Raw genomic sequence first — 19,855 nt, forward strand, 5'->3', positions numbered from 1 at the left:
GGAGCCAATGGCAGGAGCAGCAGATAGCTAAGGTCCCCTCACACCTTGGGACTCCCAAGGAAGATCGACCCTCTTAGGGAATAACAAACAACTCAGTTACTCAGCAGAATAGCAACAGCGCTTTGAATGCCATGCAGGCAACTTCTGAGGCAACATTGACTTGGCATGTCAAAAGGTCACAAAGTGTTACTCCACAGTAATTTACTCTTCCTAATTTGTTCCAAGTCTTTGTAGAGTGGCTTCAGGAAGAGAAAAAAAGCTACTCGCACAGACAGCTGGTGGACTTAAGGTCAACCAATTAAAAATGAAAGGCTACAGTCAGGTGGCTTAGCCTGGACTTCAAACATTGCTCATTGCTTAAGATGAAGAGCGCAAGAAAGAAAACTTTAATTATTTAGACTGTAACAGATTTCTTGTTAAAAAGAACTATCCTGTAATTAGACTAATCCAATCTTTGTCCACTTTACAGGAATGCAAGCTTTTTAAAAAAATCAAAAAATCAGAAGAAAAGATTTGGGAAAAAAATGTTTTGTTCTGTTTTCACCCCCCTCAAAAGAGGAAAGACCAAGCACGGAAAGATTACATTTTCAAAGCACCACCCCACTGATAAAACACAAGTTTTGAAAGGTAATGAATGATATCCAAAGCTAGATGTTGCATATGGCAACACTCACTCTTCTGCCGCTACGCTTGCATTGCAGAAAGGACTGTTTCCTCCTGGTACAGAAGTCAAGTGGTTGCGATCCCTGGGCTGACTCGAAGCTGAACATCTAAAGGTTGAAAAGCGGGGAGGGGGAGCAGAGAAAGGGAAGAATGATTAAGGATGTCAAAATCCCACCAGTATATCTAATATCCAGGGCAGACAGTTAAGACTATGCCTGAGTTTTCCAGCGAAAGACAGCAAGGCTCTTTCGCCAAGTAACCGGATTCACTTCCACAAGACGTTTAAGAAAAACAAACAAGGGCAGAGTTCAATATTCTAATTGTTTATGATAAGAACGGGAGATTATAATTTCTAAGGCAATGTTCCGTTTAATGGCTGGGCCTTGTGTGGTTTTGCACCACCAGACCTTCACATCACCTGCAGTGCCATAAGCTTCCACTAGGATGAAGACAGCCAAACTAAAATGGCATTAACTTGCAAGGGGATTTACAAATCAAGCTATTGTGGGTTTTTTTTTACAGCTGTTAAGAAGTTTTGTTTCTTCTCCATCTTAAAAAGGGTTGTGTGAAGCTCAAACTGGACTGGAAAGAGCCTTCCTAATGACAAAAGCGTTAAGGTCGGGGAGGGGGCAAAGAGGTGGCCGCTGTGCTTCAGCCCCAAGTCACCCCTCCAAGAGGGCTAAATGAACTGCATGAATTAGCATCACATCCTTCCCATCTTTCATTCTCAGGACTGACCACCAGACACGAGCCTGCAAGAACATAGCCTGTTTTGCTTTATTTTCTTGCCACAAACCATCAGCTAGCTGATAAGGATGTGAAAACATTCAATTTTTGAAGATAATGTTCACACATTCAAGACCTTTTGCACCTATGCTGCAGTAAAGAGGCACCCCAGCACCCAACCTGTAGGAAGGTTACCGTTGTTTCTGTGGCTTGGACACTTCCGCTAGCCTGCGGCAAGCTTCCTCCAGCTGGGCCAGAGTGTTAGGCGGCGTCAGCGGGGGCATGGCAGGATCCTGGACGAAAGGGTGGGCGGGCTGTGCGCCACGCGGGTGGCTGCTGCTCCCCCAGAGGTGGTGACGGGCCGGGCGCTCGCCAGGCACGCCTCTGGTGGACTCCGAATTGTAGGCCTTCTTTGTGCTTTGTGTGCTGCAGAGAAAAAGACAGGGGAGAGGGAAGGAACAAGGTTATAAAAGCTGGAAAATATGAGTTTAATAGCAGCTTCTGTTCTGTGCACTCACTCTCCCAAAAAAAGAAAGAAAGAAAAGAAAAAGTCTGTCATAACATGAAAAGGGGCTCTTGCCAAAAACATGACATTTTTGTGGTTTTTCTGGTTCCGCAGAACAGCTTTCATATTAAACCGGAGGAGCAAAAGAGCTCCATTTGTTTTTAGTGATTGTAAAAATAGACAGCTGTGTAATAGATAAATATTTACCGGGAGCAAGAGTGTTGCAGACAGCTTATATTTACCTATGGGGTTTGTGCTTAGATTGTCTTTCACTCTCCAGCATCCACTGCCAGACATTCTGAGAGCGGTCCGCCTCCCCTCCAGGTAGCTGGATTCCTGGTGGTATGGAGAGCCCTCCTCCTTCCCCGCCTGGCAGAATGATGCCATCTGGTAGCTTACAGTTCCTTTTGGGTAGTGTCCCGGTTCGGCTGAGGCTTCAGTGAGAGAGAAAAGAGAAGAGCACTTAAGATTGCTGCTTGTTTGCCGTTCTGCTAGCTTATGCCAGAAACACACAGCACCCCAGCTCTCCTCCTCTTCCCCGTAATCCCCAGCTCTTTGCGATTTCATAAACTACCAACAGCTACCCATTGTTTACAGAGCACGGCGTGAGTCACAGCACTATAGCCAAGTTTCTGACACCTGCCCTTCCCCATGCTCAACCACCAGAGGAAACTTACCCAAACGGCTCTAGCTGAGCCATAGGGAGGTCCACCCCCTTGGAGTGCCCCTTGCACTTTGAGTAGCAATAATAGTCACTGCCCCCGGCGGCACATAAACACTGGACTCGCTGGGCAGCTTCCGCTTCTATCTGTTCTTTCGTCTTGGGAATGGTGTGGTGGTGGATGTAGTGGTGGTGAACGTGGTTGGTGGTCTGCTTCGTGATAAATCCTTTGCCGATGAGGGCACAGGCTGTGGGGATCGAGGCTGTGCCCGGCGCAAGGAGCAACTTGCCCCCGGGGAGGCGGTCCGGAGAGCGTGCGCGAGGGCTGTGCCGGCCCATGCCAGGCGACTGGCACCCCGGGGTCTTCAGCACTCGGGAGAGGTGGTCGTCTAGGATTGCCTGAGGGTCATCCTCGTAGCTGCCGGAGGGCAAGAGGGCAAGGGGGTGTGGCGGGTGCTGATTGGCCCCAACCTCTCGGCCAGGCTGTGCACCCGCAGGTGCGTCGGATCCCTCCTTCTCTTCATCCTTCAAGGGCAAAACACGAAGGGCAATCAATCAATCAATCCATCCATCTGCAAAGCTGAACAAGGGCGGTTGAGAAACTGCTCCAGACATTATGCATTTCTGCATTAACAGCCTGAAGAGGAGATAACAGACCTACAAGGGGGGGGGGGGCGGTCAGGTCCGTTATTGTCTTTTAAATACCAAGAGACACGAGAAGAGGGAATCATTCGCATTTTCGGGTTTTAAAGGCAGGAGAATCGACAGCTTGCCCCTAAGTAGGAACGAAGAAGCCCTGTGGTCTTGCCATCTCTTAACATCCCGCTTCGAACCCCCGCCTCTGCTACCCCCTCCTTCCTTTCCTCCCTCCTCCTAGCCAAGGGAGGCTGCCACCCAGCAGGCGTCCGCCCCTGAAAGGGTTAATCCACCTACCTCTGTGATTTGCTGCAGCCTCTCTTCCAAGCAGTCCATGGTCTCTTGCTCCCGCTTGAGCTTCTCCAGCCGAGAGATGAGCTCAGCTGCAAAGGTGGCCGGTTCCACGGGGGTCATTTCCTTAGGAAGGCGGTGGGTTCGCTACACAGAGCGGGGACAAAAACAGCGAGCCATGTTTAGCAGGCGGCGGAAGCCGAGGCAGCTCAGCCCATGCAGCATTCCTGGCCCCGTTCAGCTGGTTGCGTCTCCATGTTTGGATGAAAAGGAGTCCGCAACCAGGCATGGTCTGCTCTGGATTTTTATGAGCCGTTGCCGTGGCCTCATGGAGTGACATTCTCCCCAATAGCGCTTGCCTTCGGCAGGAGCAGTTGGTCGCACTCCGAGGAACCCTGCTTGTTCTCTCTGTAGTACAACCAGCCCATCAGTAACTACTCTGAAGTAGAAAATCTTCAAAGACTGTTGTCAAACATCAAATGAAAAACTCCGAGGTGGGAGGGAGAGACTTTAACTCAAGGAATAAAAGTGGAGTATAAACAGAAAGGAGTTGGAAATTAAAAAAAATATAATAAGATGTTTGGGGGGGGGGAGGGAAGGGAACTGAGGGGGGGAGAAAAAGAGAAGTCAAACGGTTGCAGATCAGAGAAGTGCTGGTAATTTATTTCCTGGCTACACACTGGGCACCTTTGAGGTAGTGTTGTCTCAACAGTGTCCTAGATCTCCCTCTCTCTCTCTTTTTCTCTCTCACTCCCCCCCTCTCCCTGCCCTCCATCTCTTTGTACAGAAAATGAAGGAAGCTGCTGCAGGCAAGCAGTGCTACACTGCTGAGCGCGGCTGCCTCAAGCAGATCTATCAAGGGAAAAGGGAACATCTCCAAATCAAGTGTAGAATATAAAAAAGCAGGCGAGAGAATCTTTGCCAAAAGAAGCTAGGAAAGACCCCCACCCACCCACAATCGCTGCTCTCATCTCCCCACAAGTACTCCCCTCCGTTTCTTTTTGCCTTTACCCTTAAATTCTGCAGGCACACGCACACACAAACACACATTTTATTTTTATTTTTTAAAGCAGAAAGCCGAACTCTTTCACATACTACCCATGAGATGAGGTGGGGCCTCTCTCTCTCTTTCTCTCTCTCTCTCCTGCAACCACTTAGCTTCAGAAATGATGTGAGGGTAGAAAAAGGCCACTCTGCTGGAAATTGTCACTCTTACACAAGCTGGCTCTATTCAGTTCCCTGATCAAAGCACTGCCTTACAGAGAAAGTCGATTTGCACGCCCCAGGACAAAATAATCTAATTTACAAGCGGAGGCTATAGAACTTTCTTTATGGAAGGGATAGGGAAATATAATAAATAAATAAAGAGAGAGCGCGCACATACACACAAAACATCTCCGTACACCTCAAATTATCAATCTGCCTACCTATCTATCTATCTACTAATGTTTTCTCTACTACATAAGGAGAGGGATTTGGTTACACAAATCATGAGACAAGATAGGTTAGCACTTGTCTGGGTAAATAGTTTTGCAGAGAAATGCCTCGCTAAAAGAATCACACCAGCATCTCCCTCAAATCTTCTGTACTTTAAAGGAGAGGGCAAGCCAACCTTCCAAAATATATAGAACCAGATTAGCTGCTTTCCTTGAAAACCAAGAGACAGGAAAAACACTGGTTTTTTTATTTATTTTTAATTTTTGAAGGCACATATTTGGTACAAATATCCTCTTTCCTTTGCAGAAGCTGGGATGTCTATTTCCTGCCAAGAAGTTGTAAGTGGTGGTAGAAATCCTGGCTCTGCTCAAACAAATAGCAGAACTCCCAGTGACTTCAGTGAACACAGGATTTCTCCTGGTGCGTTTCTCTCTCTTTGACGTCCTGGAGCAGACCAGAAAATGCAAAGCATGATCCTTTTTTTTTTTTTTAGAAAAAAAGAAAGAAAGGGGGGGAAAGCAGCTGTGGAAGTTAGGGGAGAGATTTAAGAAGCGTCTCCCCCCCCCCCATTTTCCTCCTAGCCATCCATTCATGTGGCTTAAAATGGGTAGGAGGGCAGACACTTCATATCAGTTCTTCAGAGCTAATCAACATGGTGCAAACATACCAGAAGGCAAGTCCATATTCATTGTCCTCAAAAAAGAGGCAGTGATTGGGAGGAGGAAGAGGAGGGGGTTCTACCCAGAATTCATCTTTCCAATGGTGGCTGGGCACATGGAGCCCAGTGTGAAAAGAGAACACAGCGGGGAGGGGGGGGAAGTATGTCAGATTGGAAAAGGAGTCATACAGGAAAATAGAAACAAGAAAGAACATACAGAGAAGTCTTGCAGGATCATATCAAACATCCGTCAAGTCTCCAATTTCCAATTTCCAATGGGGTAAAAGATATGTGACAACATAAGAAGACTGCAAAAGCAGGACCTGAGTGCAAAACCACCCTCCTCACTTGGGATTCAGAAGCCTACTGTTTGGCAGGTGCTTCTATAACAGTGGTACTTCGGACACTATGGGACTTCAGCTCCCATCATTTCTGCCTGGATTTAGGGTGGTGCGGGTGGTCCCCCCCCGCCCCCCCCACAGGATGCAGAGATGGGGGACACAAGAAATCATCATCATCATCCTATACTTATAGGGGTATCTACTCAATACTTGTGAAAATAAGGAATATTTAGGGGGGGGGCGCCCAATTTTGTCCTCTCTCAGCAGAGACATCACCTTGCCAACAAAGGTCCGTATAGTTAAAGCTATGGTTCTCCCAGTAGTAATATATGGAAGTGAGAGCTGGACCATAAAGAAGGCTGATCGCCAAAGAATTGATGCTTCTGAATTATGGTGCTGGAGGAGACTCTTGAGAGTCCCATGGAGTGCAAGAAGATCAAACCTATCCATTCTTGAGGAAATCAGCCCTGAGTGCTCACTGGAAGGAAGAGATCCTGAAGCTGAGGCTCCAATACTTTGGCCACCTCATGAGAAGAGTAGACTCCCTGAAAAGACCCTGATGTTGGGAAAGATTGAGGGCATAAGGAGAAGGGGACAACAGAGGACAAGATGGTTGGACAGTGTTCTCGAAGCTACCAGCATGAGTTTGACCAAACTGCGGGAGGCAGTGGAAGACAGGAGTGCCTGGCGTGCTCTGATCCATGGGGTCACAAAGAGTCAGACACAACTAAATGACTAAACAACAACAGGGTGTCTTATTACCAAAGTCCACTCCTGGCCCCAGGCTTGCCCATACCTAGTCTAGAAGCTCACAGGGTGGAGTATGAAGGAAACAGCCAGGTAACCTTTTGACCTGCCCACTGCCCTTCGCATATGGTACTCAGAGTGCCATGGATACAGGTTTTTCGTAGCCAGCAAAAAGGAAACATTGAGGGGAAGGAGGCAGGCGGGAAACTTTCAGGTTTAAACCTAGAAAGAATTTCTCATGCACCAGGAATGAAACTCTGGAAGTACATTTTTAGGAAGCTTAATTAAACATGTTGGATAACTGCCGGTGTAAGGTACCTGGTACCTTGTTTAGCTATACAAGGAAGGGAGGGAGGGAGGGATGCTTGGATCTGTCTTCCACCATCTTGTACATTCCTTCCTCTTATTTTAGGCTGATGCAACTTTGCATTCCAACCAAGCCAAACCAAACACCACCCAACGGATCAGCATTCCATCTCTCCTATACTGAAGCAAACAACAACACGGAATGGCTCAAAAAGGCATCAAAGCTAAATTCATCTAGAGATTGCATAGCCTTATCAAAGTGCCATGACTGGACAAAGTAGCTCAGATATGAACAGACATTGGCTTCAATCCCTACTGCTGCCGCCACACTATGAAGGAAGCTGAATGACCTGGCCTATCTTGCCTCTGAGAGGTTTTTATGTCCATAGAACACAAAGAGCAAAAAGGCTGGAGAGGAAACATAGCCCCCATGAAAGAGGATGTGTGTTGCATGCAGAAGAACCGCCATCTCAAGTGTAAAAAGAAAAACAGTAAGTATCAGATAGTCGGGTGATAAGAAAGGCTGTTGGCCTGAAACCCTGGAGAGCTGCTGCCAATCAGAGTAGACAAAACTAGGCTGGATGGACAAACAGGGCCGTTTCCTATGTCCCCCTATGCTGGTTGGAAGAAGTGTGGAACTCCATCGCTACTGCCTCCAGTGAAGATGAGTCCAGTTGCCTCAGGTAAACACCATTCATAGGATGTGGGCAGTGAGCCTGCTGTGCCATTTCTAGGAAACACAAACCCCTGTGTTGCAAAATGTGACAATCTGCAAAAATGCAAACACAATACTGACTAATAAATGTTAGTAAATATATAATTGGCATGATGTCATTCAATATATATAAATAAGCCACTTCAAAACAATATATATATATATATATATATATATATATATATATATATATATATATATAATACAACACATCTCGCAAAATATACAAGTAACTGCAAGTTGTTATATGTATCAGAGTCAAACAAAGAGTCAAACAACCAATGAATAGTGAGGAACGCCAAACCGTCTCTCAAAGGAAGACGTCTCACAAAAGTCTGGAAAGGACAGTGCATCCGGAATAGTTCAACTGTTTCGGAATAAAGTCTTTATCAGCGAATAATTATCAATGAAATATACATACTAGTGAAGATCATATTAGTGGGTATCACTGGATAATGTAGCTGCTGGTGAAGTGACTTTGTTTGACTCTGATACATATAACAAGTTGCAGTTACTTGCACATTTTGTGAGATGTGTTTTATTTTATATATATATATATAGTTTTGAAGTGGCTTATTCGTATATTTTGAATGACATCATGCCGATTATATATTTAGCCAAAGTGTTGCATCTGCATTTTGGTAGACTGCCATTTTTAGGGGCTTCTCTCTTCCCAGTTTTGCTTAGCACACTTTTAGGGCCAGTAAGTCTTGACGGGTTCTCTCTATCGCCTGAACAAACTCAAGTACTTACTGGAAAGTGAGGTAGAGAAACTTGACCGTTGGCCTTGACGCTCCGATGTATTTCCCGCTGGAGTTGCTTTTTGCTCCCGAGTCTGTATGGAGGGATCCCATCACTAGAAGTAAAGGGATACAAATTGTTATTTTTCAAACAAGGTACTCAGCTAAGATGCAATGAAACAAACATGGAAGCATCTCTCGCTGCCCAACAACAACAAAAAGGGTGCTTAAATAGGACTGGCTCAAACTCCAGCCCTGAAACTCTCCTTCACTCATTTAAGAAAAGAGAATTTGACAGCCCTACTTCAGAGATTCTCGTAGGTGGTTGTAGAACAGAGAGGCAGGTTGATGGGCTGAGTATTTGACCAATCTGCTGTCTTTTGCCCACAGGCCTACACAACCTTGGAGCTGGGCCTTCAAATAACTAGTCATGTGTTGCAGTCAAAACGGTTTCTTCCTCTTCCACAGTCAAACTTCGCTGAAAAATATTCTTTTATTTACTTTAAGAGTTTATATATACTGCTCATCAACTAGGTAATATTTGAATGGTTCACAGAATATTATGTTTTTATATATGTTGGAAGTCGCCTAACAACAACAACAACAATTCTTATATTCTGCCTTTCCTCTTGAAGGACCCTAGACTGGCTAACAACATATCATACAGATAAAATCAGAATGGTGGCATGATATTTCTTCATTCCAGTGCAGACAGATACATATTAAAACATTAGAAACCATGGACAAATTACATCCTCCATAACCAGCAATGTATATTATTCTGAGCTTAGAATTAGTAGCCAGCAAATGCCAGAATAAACAGGAAGGCCTGCATCAAAAGTTCATCACGGTTGGCATCTACCTCATTTTAGAGAAGAGGAAATTCCTTAAACCAAGTGCCAACACAGAAAAGGCCCTCCATTGGGTTGTCACACCCTGTGCCTCAACTAGCAGTAGCTCCACCAGAAAAGCCTGCTCCAATGATCTTAGCAAATGAGCAGGTTTATACAAAAAGCAAGTGTTTCTTCAGAAATCCAGGCCCCAAGTTGCAGAGAGCTTATGCCTGAAGAAATCTCTATGTGCAAAAAACAAAAACAACCCTGCAGGGCAAAATGACAAGATGTTCTGCTTCCTAACTTCTGCAATCTGGTTACTACGCCTCCCCCTCTTCATAATTTCTTTACTGAGTTTGCTCGTTTCGGTGCCTGTATATGCATGTAAATTAGGTTACAAATAGGAATAAAAAGGCATATTGCAAACTGGAATATGGTTTTGCCTGCCAACATACCACATCTAACTGAGGCCTTGTACATATGGCGCACTGAAAACAGGAAGAACAGCTGCTGTTCGGCAGAGTGGTATGGCTTTTGTCCCTACTCCTTTTATAATATGGAAAGCAGGAATTGTGGAAATTTCCAGTGGGATCTGTAAGTCCCAATGTGGGCTGAACCTGTGAATGTGAACAGCCTGTGTTTCCCCCCTCTGTGTTTGTGTGCGTACGTGTAACTTAGGATGAAGACATGCAACATTTCAGAGTAGGGCCACTCTGTCAGTTCCTCACTGCATTGAGCCTGAATGAATGTTTCTGCTCCAGGATCAATCTCAGGCTTATGGTTTGGTGTAGTTCTGCAGATCTGAAGCACAAGCTGGCTATGCCTGGTCTGACAGGCTGGCTCTTCATGAAGACTGCAACATGCCACTTGGCACAATCAATGAGAGACAGATGACTAAGCCAGCATTCTCTTCCTAGACAGGCCCACCTGGCACTTCAGTTGCAAAGCTAGGCTTGCTCCATGTCTGAGGGACATCCTTGGAAGCTCTCTTTTCACCCACTGCATGCCTTCACTGTGACCTTCATGGCTCTAGCCCAGGGATGGGGAACCAGTGGCCTTCCAGATGTTGTTAGACTCCATCAGCTTCAGACAGCTGGCCAATAGTCAGGGTTGATGGGAGGGAGACTCCTTCAACATCATCTAGAGAGCCACTAGTCTCCCCATCTTTGCTCTGTCATTTAAGAAGGAAAGCCTGTATAATATACAGGTATAATATACTTTAAACACTTGTGTGCACACCTAGGAACCCTGATCAATCAGGGAACCCAGACACACACACACACACACACAACTTTTTAAAATGTGTGCATATTAGCCAAATTTTGTGTTTTCTGCTGTGATAGGGGTATCGCCTGCTTTTGTGCACCAGGGAACTGTTAGGCTAAATCCAAAGGATGAGCCACAGCTGCCTTTCTCTATAATCTTTATTGTAGAGCCTATTATTCCAAAAGTCCTTGAGACTACATACTACATGAGTGTTAGTATAAATGAGAGCTGTCGTACGTAAATTAGGGTTGCCGTCCAGAATGCCATTTGTGCGAAATTTTTTGAAAATCGGTTAAAATGACTGGGAAAACGCATACGGGAACTGTTGATTTTGGGGGGGGGGGGCGAATTTCCTAAGGAATAGCTTAAAAACTTCATGTTGTGGGGATTTCACTTCTTGAAATATGGCAACCCTAGATAGGTGCTTTCTTTAAGGGTGTTCCAACACCACAAACCTTTTTAAGCTCAGTCAATAGAGCATGAGATTCTTAATCTCGGGGTAGTGGGTTTGAGCCCCACATTGGGCAAAAGATTCCTCCATTGCAGAGGGTTTGACTAGATGACCCTCATAGTCCCTTCCAACTCTGTAATTCTATAATTCTATGAATAGTACGTCCTGCTAAACACAATTACACTTCAAGAAAAAAAAACAGTGCACTGGTTGTCAGCCCAATTTTTGTTGTTGTTGGACTTGAGCTCCCATCAGTTCTCACCTAGCAAGGTCAATAGCTAAGGATGATGGGACTCGTAGCCTAGGATCATCTAGAGGGCCATAGGTTCTCCATTCCCCAGCAAAGCTGTCCCTGCATGTCCAGTCACATTTCAATGCACTTTCCATGTGCGCTAGGCTGGGCCATTCATATATTGACAACTGCACACGAGCAATGGATTTCCTGGACACCTGAACCACAAAATGGGCCAACGCATGCCACAGCTGCAGAAAACACAACCAGGGATACATGGAACGCAGACAAGGGCTTTCCAGATGGCATACATATTACACAGATCAGGCCTAATATTTGTGAAAAGATCTGTTTTGTCTGACAAGGAGAAGGAACATGCAGACTTGCTGTGAAGGCATCTTTATTTACTACAGAGCTTCAGATAAAAGCATTTGCCAGAATTTGCACCGGCCCTGCAGAACAACACCAGCTCCAAACAATCAGGATGCTCAGTTTCCCAAATATTTAACAGCCCCTGCATCACCCCACAGTCCATTGCGGGGAATCAATAAATAAATATTTCTAGACAGGGATGTGATCTACCTCTCCAAATTTTACTTGTAGATAGTAATAACTGATCAGTCACTAGGGGTTTCTTCTAGATAGCTTTATCTAGGCTGACTAGATAGTTCAAGCAATTTGTTTCTTCTACTCAGCCTTAACAGTCATCAATGGACAATTTCAAATTTGCATTCATTTAAACAATTCTGGCACCCCTGCTCCCCGGAAAAGGCAACAACCTTTTCACGTACACTGAGCATTTGCTCCCAACAGATGTGTAAATATGAATGGCTCTGTGGACGAATACTGGACGTTGTACCAAACAGCTATAAAGCAAATACATGCTGGGTTGTATGAAAGCTGCACAGTCCATCCAAATCAGCAATTGTGGGTTTGCTGGGTGAAAGAAAAAAACCAACCCCCAAGTCATTGCTCATTCGCCCACTTCCACATGGGCATGAGGTTTGTTCACCAAATTATTGTGGGCTGTGGAGCTTTTAAATGTGGCATTTCATTTGGAACTCTCAAAATTCTTCCTGAAGATTCACATCTGGTGAAAATAGTTTCACTGAGAGAGTGGACGTCCGTTCCTTTTGGCCTCCCCAAAAGCAAAAAGCAAAAAAAAATCTGAATAAAGTAATTCCATGGGGCTACTTCTTGAGCGACTGGAATCTTCAGCTGGTGTGGAATGAAACAACCTGCTTCCTGACTGGGTGGGCAGGTGCTCATGGAACATTACAATTCCAACATTTGCATTGGCTACATGTTGTTTTCTGGAAGCAATTAAGTGTCAGCTTTAATCTATAGAGGCCAGAATTCTTGAAGAGTCCAAAAGAGGCTGCTTCCACACATAAGAAGTTCCAACTACAGTCTTACACGACTGCCAGAAAGCACCCCCTTAGCAGTGTCATCTGGACAGCAAAGGTGTGGAGATTTGCCATGGCCAGCGGCTAAACATCTTTCTAAAGCATTATGCATTGTTTGCATTCAATCTTGGCTGGTGTTCCCTGTGGTCAGTGGAGCATTTTTAACATTTGTGCAATTTCATCTGCCTCCACCTTCCAAGAAATGGAGGAAACAAAGATGGCACCCAAATAGTTTGTGCTAGCCATAGTTGAGAGCTTCCAAATGGAAGACAGGCAAACCACAGTTTACAGTTACTTGTCTGCTTCCCCACCTGCTCAGCCCTCGGCTTTGTCACTCCCATTTCCACGCAGTAGAAGCCTCTTGAGCGGCACAACCCTGCCCAAATCTGCAGTTTGCCAAACAAGCTGTAACCTTAGACAGCGAACACAATTGGATTGCCACCCTCTTGGCACAGCACTTTGTGAACAGGCAATGGCATCATTTTGAAATTCCTCCACGGCTTTCTCCACTGACGTTGATGAAGCTGTAGAGCAGGTGGTGGAAAGTCTCCACCCCAATTAGGCTCCACAAGGCCATTTCCCCCAAACTATGAGCAACAGCCCCACACCAGATGCCATATCAGGTATGGACACAGCAACCAAGAGGGGCTAGCAGACACCAGGATATGGCTGTGCTGCAGAAGTCCTGGTGGAGAAATCACTTTGCGGTGCCTCAAGGGGAGTGATTCAAACATGAAACAAGTAAATAGATAGCCATAATGGGGAATGCAGGAAATTAACCAACCCCTGCTGAAAGCAGGGCTTGAAGTCACTGATCAGCACGGACTGAAAGCTCCACTTGGGTCAACCTGGATCTTCCTTTGCAGCATAGCTGGATCTGAACCCATGTTGCAAATGATAAATGGGTTACCTGGAATCATGGTGACATCAAGTGATGGATAGGTGGGCAACCCTGCCCACTGTAGGTGGGGAAATCAGGATCTGGCCCGTCACCTGGAGGTCGTTATCCAGGCTGTAGAACAACCTTCCCCAACCTTACATCCCCTGACACTGCTACAACACAGCCTCTGTGATCCCCAGGCAGCATAGCCGAAGGCCAAGGACGATGAGGGTTATAGTTCAACAGTATCTATGGGCACATGGTTAGGAAAGATTGCTGTAGAGGAACGCTCTCATTCAGGTTTCAAGAGCTGAGGTGTATGCTTCTAAGCAAGGCTGGTGAGAAAAATGTGCACCGTAAGATGGTGTGTTCCTCTAGCAGTGATGCATGGGTTTGTTAAAAAGCCAGCCTCTTCACTTTATCTGACCTGAAACGTGTGGCTTATGTCTGCTACTAGAGTAGGTACAGGCTCCCTTCTCTGCTAATGCTGAACTTTGGTGTGGTTTGCTTAGATTCTAAGCCAGAAGCAGTCAACATGGCATCCTCCAGATGTTGTTGGATCACAGCTCCCATCATCTCTGGCCTTTGGCCACGGTAGCTGAGGCTGCTGGGAGTTGTAATCCAACACCCTCTGGAGGACCCCGTACTGATTACTCTTGCTCCAAGTCTTAGAGTCAAACAGAGTTTGACCTTTGGATCCTTTGTAGGACTGCAATGGGAGGAAGCCCCAGTGAACTCCACAGAGCTTACTTCTGAGCAGACAAGTAAAAGATCACACTATTAGGATTTTTCTCATCAACTTGGACTGGAATTACTTGGCATACAGCAAAAATACATATGCAACATTTGGACAGACGAAACAGCATGTCGCAAAAACAATTTGCATGGCTTGCTCAAGTAAGAGACAGCTGCACCATCGACCAGGAGGAAGTTTGTTCTCCCTTCCCAGTTTGCTACATTTGTTCTTTAGGTTCTGCCAAGAAAGCTGCTGGACAACCAAGAAAGAAACATCGCGCAAACACCTCTTATGTCTTCACTTAAGCTCCAGTGGATGCAGAAATGAAATGCCAGCCATAAATCTAAGACAGGCTAGGATCCCATTCCAAGTATCCCAAGGGGGAGGAGATGCAAAGTTTAGCTCTTTGAAGGCAAAAGCATCCTAGCAGTTTTTGGACACTATGAGCGTTTCTGCATCCAGAGAGAGAGGACAGCATAGAACTGTCAAGTGTATTGAATGTAGCAACTCCATCAAGGCAGAGGCAGGTGGGGAGGCTGCTTTACCAAATACATGCTGTTTAGATGCGATTGCATACCCCCGAAGCTTCAGTCAATAATGACCCATGCTCCATATCAACAGAGGTTCACACAGAGGCAGATCTCTTTGCAAGAAAGAACTTGCCATCTAAAGGAGCAAGAGGTGGCAAACCTGTGGCCCGTCAAGATGCTGTTGGGACTCCCATCTCCCAACAGCCCCCAGCCAACATGGCCAGTGACTGGGGATGATGGGAGTTGCAGGCCAGCGACATCTGGCGGCCCCTGCAGGTTCCTCACTCCTGCACTACAGCCTGACAGAGGAATAGTAGACAAGGGATGAATGAGAGCCACTTGTATGGATAGGACTGGGTAGTCCTAGCAGTGTTGCAGCACAAGCAAAGTCAAATAATGAGCAGTGCATGGGGATCCATAGAAAATCATGCGGCTTGCCTGTATGAGGTCCTGTGTTTAGTCCTTCGCAACTCCATTTAAATGATCTCAGGCAGCAGCTCTGAAGGCATGAAGAGCTGCAGCCAGTCTGGGCTTCACTCTGTATAAAGCAGGCATAGGCAAACTTGGTCCTCCAGATGTTTTGGGACTACAACTCCCATCATCCCTAGCTAACAGGACCAGTGGTCAGGGATGATGGGAGTTGTAGTCCCAAAACATCTGGAGTTTGGGGGTGCCTGGTATTAAGCATCATATGTCCAGTTGTTACTGAATGCTACCTGGTGGGGTGGAATGGTGAGCCAGGGGAAACATGGAAACGTAATGCTTTCCCTTCCACTAACTGCCTTTTTTTCCTATGTGATGCTTTATTAAATAGATTCTGAGGATAGAAACACCAAAAGCTTGACATGCCACAGTTGGGCATTTTCTTACTTGGCTTTATTTTGTCTCATTTAGGGAGCATCTTCCTTGCAATAAGGAAAAGTCCTCTAAATGGAAACTTACCAATACCCATTCACTACGAGTCCACCATGATGCACAGCGGCAGTCTAAGTGTCCATGTGACACTCCTCTCCTATTCATTGAGGCCTCCCCGATTAGCCCGAATGTTTTGAGTGCTCCCTAACACCACAATTTGGGTAAATGAGGGTGTCCTCTTAATTGGCTCACTCAAACAAGCAGCTATCTTGGTTGCGGGGGATGGGGGGGGGAGACGTTAATTACAATTAAATAGAAAGGGCTGGCGAATCTCATTTTAAAAAGAAGGGTGGCGTTACTGAACAGCCCTGAGAAACAGAACTGAGAATCGTAACGACGGCTTGAAACAAGCTTCCTAAACTCCGGTTCTTGGGTATTTAAAATAAAAGGGCATTGAAGGAAAGTAAGAATCCATAATGCATTAAATACAGAAAAGACGGGCAGCTGGTGCTTGAATTTCAAGTCTAACAAGGGTAGCCAAGAAGATCAAGTGAGGTTACAAGGGAGAGAATTCTTGACTTTTATTTTTGGCTCAAGCCCTGTTTCAGCCAAAGGTTCACAGGGTGGGCTTAGCCAAGTTTCTGCCTGCCTGCCTGCCTGCCTCTCTGCCATCTAAAAAAAATGAGAACAATGGCGGCTGCACCTCATAAGGTAGCTGCAATATCACAGAAAAAGAGAATGTGCAAAGCATTTTTACAAGCTGAGTCAGAATGGCACAGAAGTGTTGGACCTGAATGAGCGAGGTCCTGCCCAGCCATGAAGCTCATCTGGGTAAGTCTCAATTTATCAGGATAAAATATATTGTAGGAGTTGCTGTGAGGCTAAAACAGCATCACCTCATAGATACCATGCTAGTTCCTTAGAAGATTAGCGGAACCCAGAGCTGATACAGAAAAAAACATATCTAAGGGCTGTTGCCAACCAAGTAGACCCATTGAAATTAGAGTAGACCCATTGAAATTAGCAAACCTAAGCTAGTTATGTTTGTTAATTTCAGTGAGCCTGCTCAGAGTAGGACCAACATTGGGCACAACTCTAAGCCAACAACAAAAACCAAAGGTCACTGACTGAATGCATCTCGACAAAACTGAAAACATTTTGAAGTGTTTTAGGATAAAATGCTATCCAAAACCAGCGCACAATTAATACTGCTGCCTAAAAAGAAAAATGGGGGAAAAGATACAACTTCTGATGTCCATGTTAATCCAACCCCCCTCCCTTCTCCAGAAGCACAATATTTGTGCTAGATTTCCTGGTGTGCATGTGTTTTAAATCCAACTCTGGGCTGAAGAACAGCATAGTTTTAGGCACTGAATAGCACAGTTTAATTATAAACATTTTAGCTAACCAGTCTGGTACTAAGCCAATCTGTTTCTGGGGAAACACTAGTTTTGAAGTCTTCTTTCCAGTCAGCTGCCATTTAAGCTGAGCCAATTATCTTAGCCTTTTGACTTAGATGTGCCTGACCTAACCTGAATGTAGTTTCACTGCTTCTTTTGAAATATCAGACTTTGTGCGCATATGCATTCACTCCCATCTTCATTTGGCAATGGCTCTGAAACGGAGCCTCTGATCTTGCCAACATCAAAAGCCTGGTTTGTAAGATAAGGTAATATTTGAAGTTTGCTCAGCAGTATTCCCCTGTGTCCAAAGTAAATCCATAAATAAGATATAACCAAATAATAAAAAGTCCCCCTTTCGTCTCTCCCTCCCTCCCTCGCCCCTTCCCTCCAATCAAGAAATGGAAATGTGAATTTGCCTGGGTGCTTTGTGGCTAACACCAAAAAGGGGCAGATTAAACAAAAACGCAACATTGATCCTTTGGGTTAAATGTAAGTTCAGGAAAGGGGGGGGGGGAGAGGGATTGTGTGCATTTTCTTTGCTGGGAATGCCACCTGGGGGCCACCATGAAAACAAGAGACCAGATCATACCGGCTTTTCAGATGTCTGTGGGTTCTGTTGTCTGATTTGCACCCCACCAAAGCCATTGCACACACGCACGCACACAGTAGAGTGGTGCATTGCTGCACAAATTTGTTGGCATGGAAGCTACAGGAAAAGTGTGACGAAACCATGCCCCTACATCATCAAAGGTGACAAATGAACCACAACAGCAGCTGATTTCACTTTTCTCCCAGCGTCGCTCCCCTCCAAAAGCAAAAAGAAAAGAAAAGAAGGCGGCTTGAGCGGGAACACGCCGCCCTCCCCGCTTTCCTCCCTTTTGCTCAAGTTTCTCTTTCATACACCCATGGCAGGGAAGGAAATTCAAACACAAAAACAACTTGGCACACGTGCTAGTGTTACCGCAGCTTGCAACAGCTGTTGAAGCCTATCAGCGTGCTCTGCTTCTAGGAGTTTACAACACTGAGACGCCACAGAGCTGGAAAAAGTGTGTGTCCCACTTTCCTCCTCTCTCTCTCTCTCTCTCTCTCTCTCTCTCACTCACACACACAAACTCCTCAGTCGTTTGGAGACAACACCACAGGAAATTCAAACCTTTCCAAAGGCTTCGAGAGGGTTGGGAAGGGGGAGTTTGGGATCAGTTTTCAGCAGGAACTGGTTAAATGCCTTGAGTTTTTGCAGGTTGCTCTCTAAAGCCATATAACTATTCTGGGCCCTATTGAAATCCAGGTTGGCTCCCCGCCCCCCCCCTCTGGCCTCAGCACCACCACCACCTCCGCAACACCCCCACTCCCCATATCTTGAAGCTCCCAGCAGTTTAATCAGGCAAGCTTCCCTTGCTCCTCACAGCCTGTACTGGCTATTGTTATGGCAGGAAAAAACAGCCAGGCTCCTTTCATGCCCGGCTTTATGGGGAGCTCCTATTCACTTGTTCAAGTAAATTTCAAAGCAGCCTGCTACCCTCTTATCCCCTCTAAGCTCCCCTAGACTAACAATAGGCTGAAAGCGATTCAGTTAAGCCTTTCATCCAGCATGCACTTTATTTCTCACTCAGTGCTCTCATCTGTAGAAGGCCCCACAATTGGCATTGCTGTGAAGAGAGGGTATAATCCTAGCCCTGCTCGTCCCAAGTGACCCAACACTGGTCCAGAAATGACTAACCCAGTGAATGCTCTGTTGACACACCGAGCACATATACAAACCGCAGCCCAGCTGGCAAAGAGAAATAAAATAGTGATGCAGCTTTTTAAGAAAATGCAAGGCCGATGTTGTTCAACGAGAAAGCGGGGTAAGGCAGGAATGGGTTTCTTCTTCCATAAAACCATTTTAAAAAAAAGTACTGCACACATATTAGAAGGAGGGTGGATAACCAAGTCTGCACTATTTTATATCTAGAGACTTTTTTGTTTTAAAAAGTGCATATTCTTCCCCTGCCACCAAAAGGATTACAAGGAATTGCGAAGCGTTTCCTTCCACCTTCAAGGTTTCCAAACCACCATGGGTACACTAACAGTACAATCCTGTTACTCACGTTAAGTCCTACTGTTTTGGGTTGGAATTGCTTCCAGATATGTGCATGCATGGGAAGCAGAACTAAGCATTTCAAGTTAAGACCTTGGGAATTGTGTGTGTGTTTGTGTGCATATGTATATCAATGCTAAGTTAAAACCACGCTACTTTGCACTCCCCAACCCCAACCTGCCTCCAAAAAGTGTTCCTTCCCCTGGAAATAAAGAATATGCTCCCCTATCCTCACAGCACTTTGGGATATTTAGCAATGAAGTCCAATCTCTCTACCCAGCAGCAGGAAGAGCAATGCAACATGAAGTAGAGGTGGGAGAGAGAAACCATTGACAATGTACGTAGTTGCCCTTGTACATAGTTGTATGGCTAAAGCAGATTACAACAGAAAACTTCTTCCCATTTCCTTCTCTGTAGAAGACCACAAATTTTACAGCACAGATTGTTCCTCCCATCCTTCTTCCAGAGACTAAGGAATAATTGTCATCACATTCCAAACAGCCTCCACCCTCTTACAGAAGTAAAGTCAGCCAGGTTCAGCCCAAGAAGGCTGTTGACTCTTTGGGTCAATAGAACATCGCTCCTAAGTTCAGCAGCTAACCTCAGAAAGCACCGCCTAGAGGAAGCAATTCCTTTTTTTACGACTGTTAATTAGATAATAAGAGTACACCTAGTCCTAAAAAAAACAAGGGCTGGGGCAAAATTGTGGCTATGGGGACGATTATGGATACATCCCATGGGTAAGAGGCTGGATTTC

At 45.5% G+C, this 19,855-nt stretch overlaps 1 protein-coding gene across 4 annotated transcripts in view; it reads right to left on the reverse strand.

The window, feature by feature from the left end:
- Positions 1 to 19,855, reverse strand: part of AXIN2 (axin 2) — an 82,818-nt gene that overhangs the window by 18,337 nt on the left and 44,626 nt on the right. For all 4 annotated transcript variants that reach the window (XM_083598655.1, XM_083598654.1, XM_083598657.1 and 1 more), the window contains 6 exons: positions 8,440 to 8,542; positions 3,489 to 3,629; positions 2,572 to 3,080; positions 2,137 to 2,328; positions 1,585 to 1,815; positions 675 to 770 (listed from right to left, as the gene is read on the reverse strand). In XM_083598655.1, the coding sequence (XP_083454781.1) occupies positions 675 to 770; positions 1,585 to 1,815; positions 2,137 to 2,328; positions 2,572 to 3,080; positions 3,489 to 3,629; positions 8,440 to 8,542 (1,272 nt within the window). The remainder of the gene's footprint in view (positions 1 to 674; positions 771 to 1,584; positions 1,816 to 2,136; positions 2,329 to 2,571; positions 3,081 to 3,488; positions 3,630 to 8,439; positions 8,543 to 19,855) is intronic.

Source organism: Podarcis filfolensis (genome assembly GCF_964270895.1).
Source record: "Podarcis filfolensis genome assembly, chromosome: 2".
In the NCBI taxonomy this organism is placed as follows: Eukaryota; Metazoa; Chordata; class Lepidosauria; order Squamata; family Lacertidae; genus Podarcis; species Podarcis filfolensis.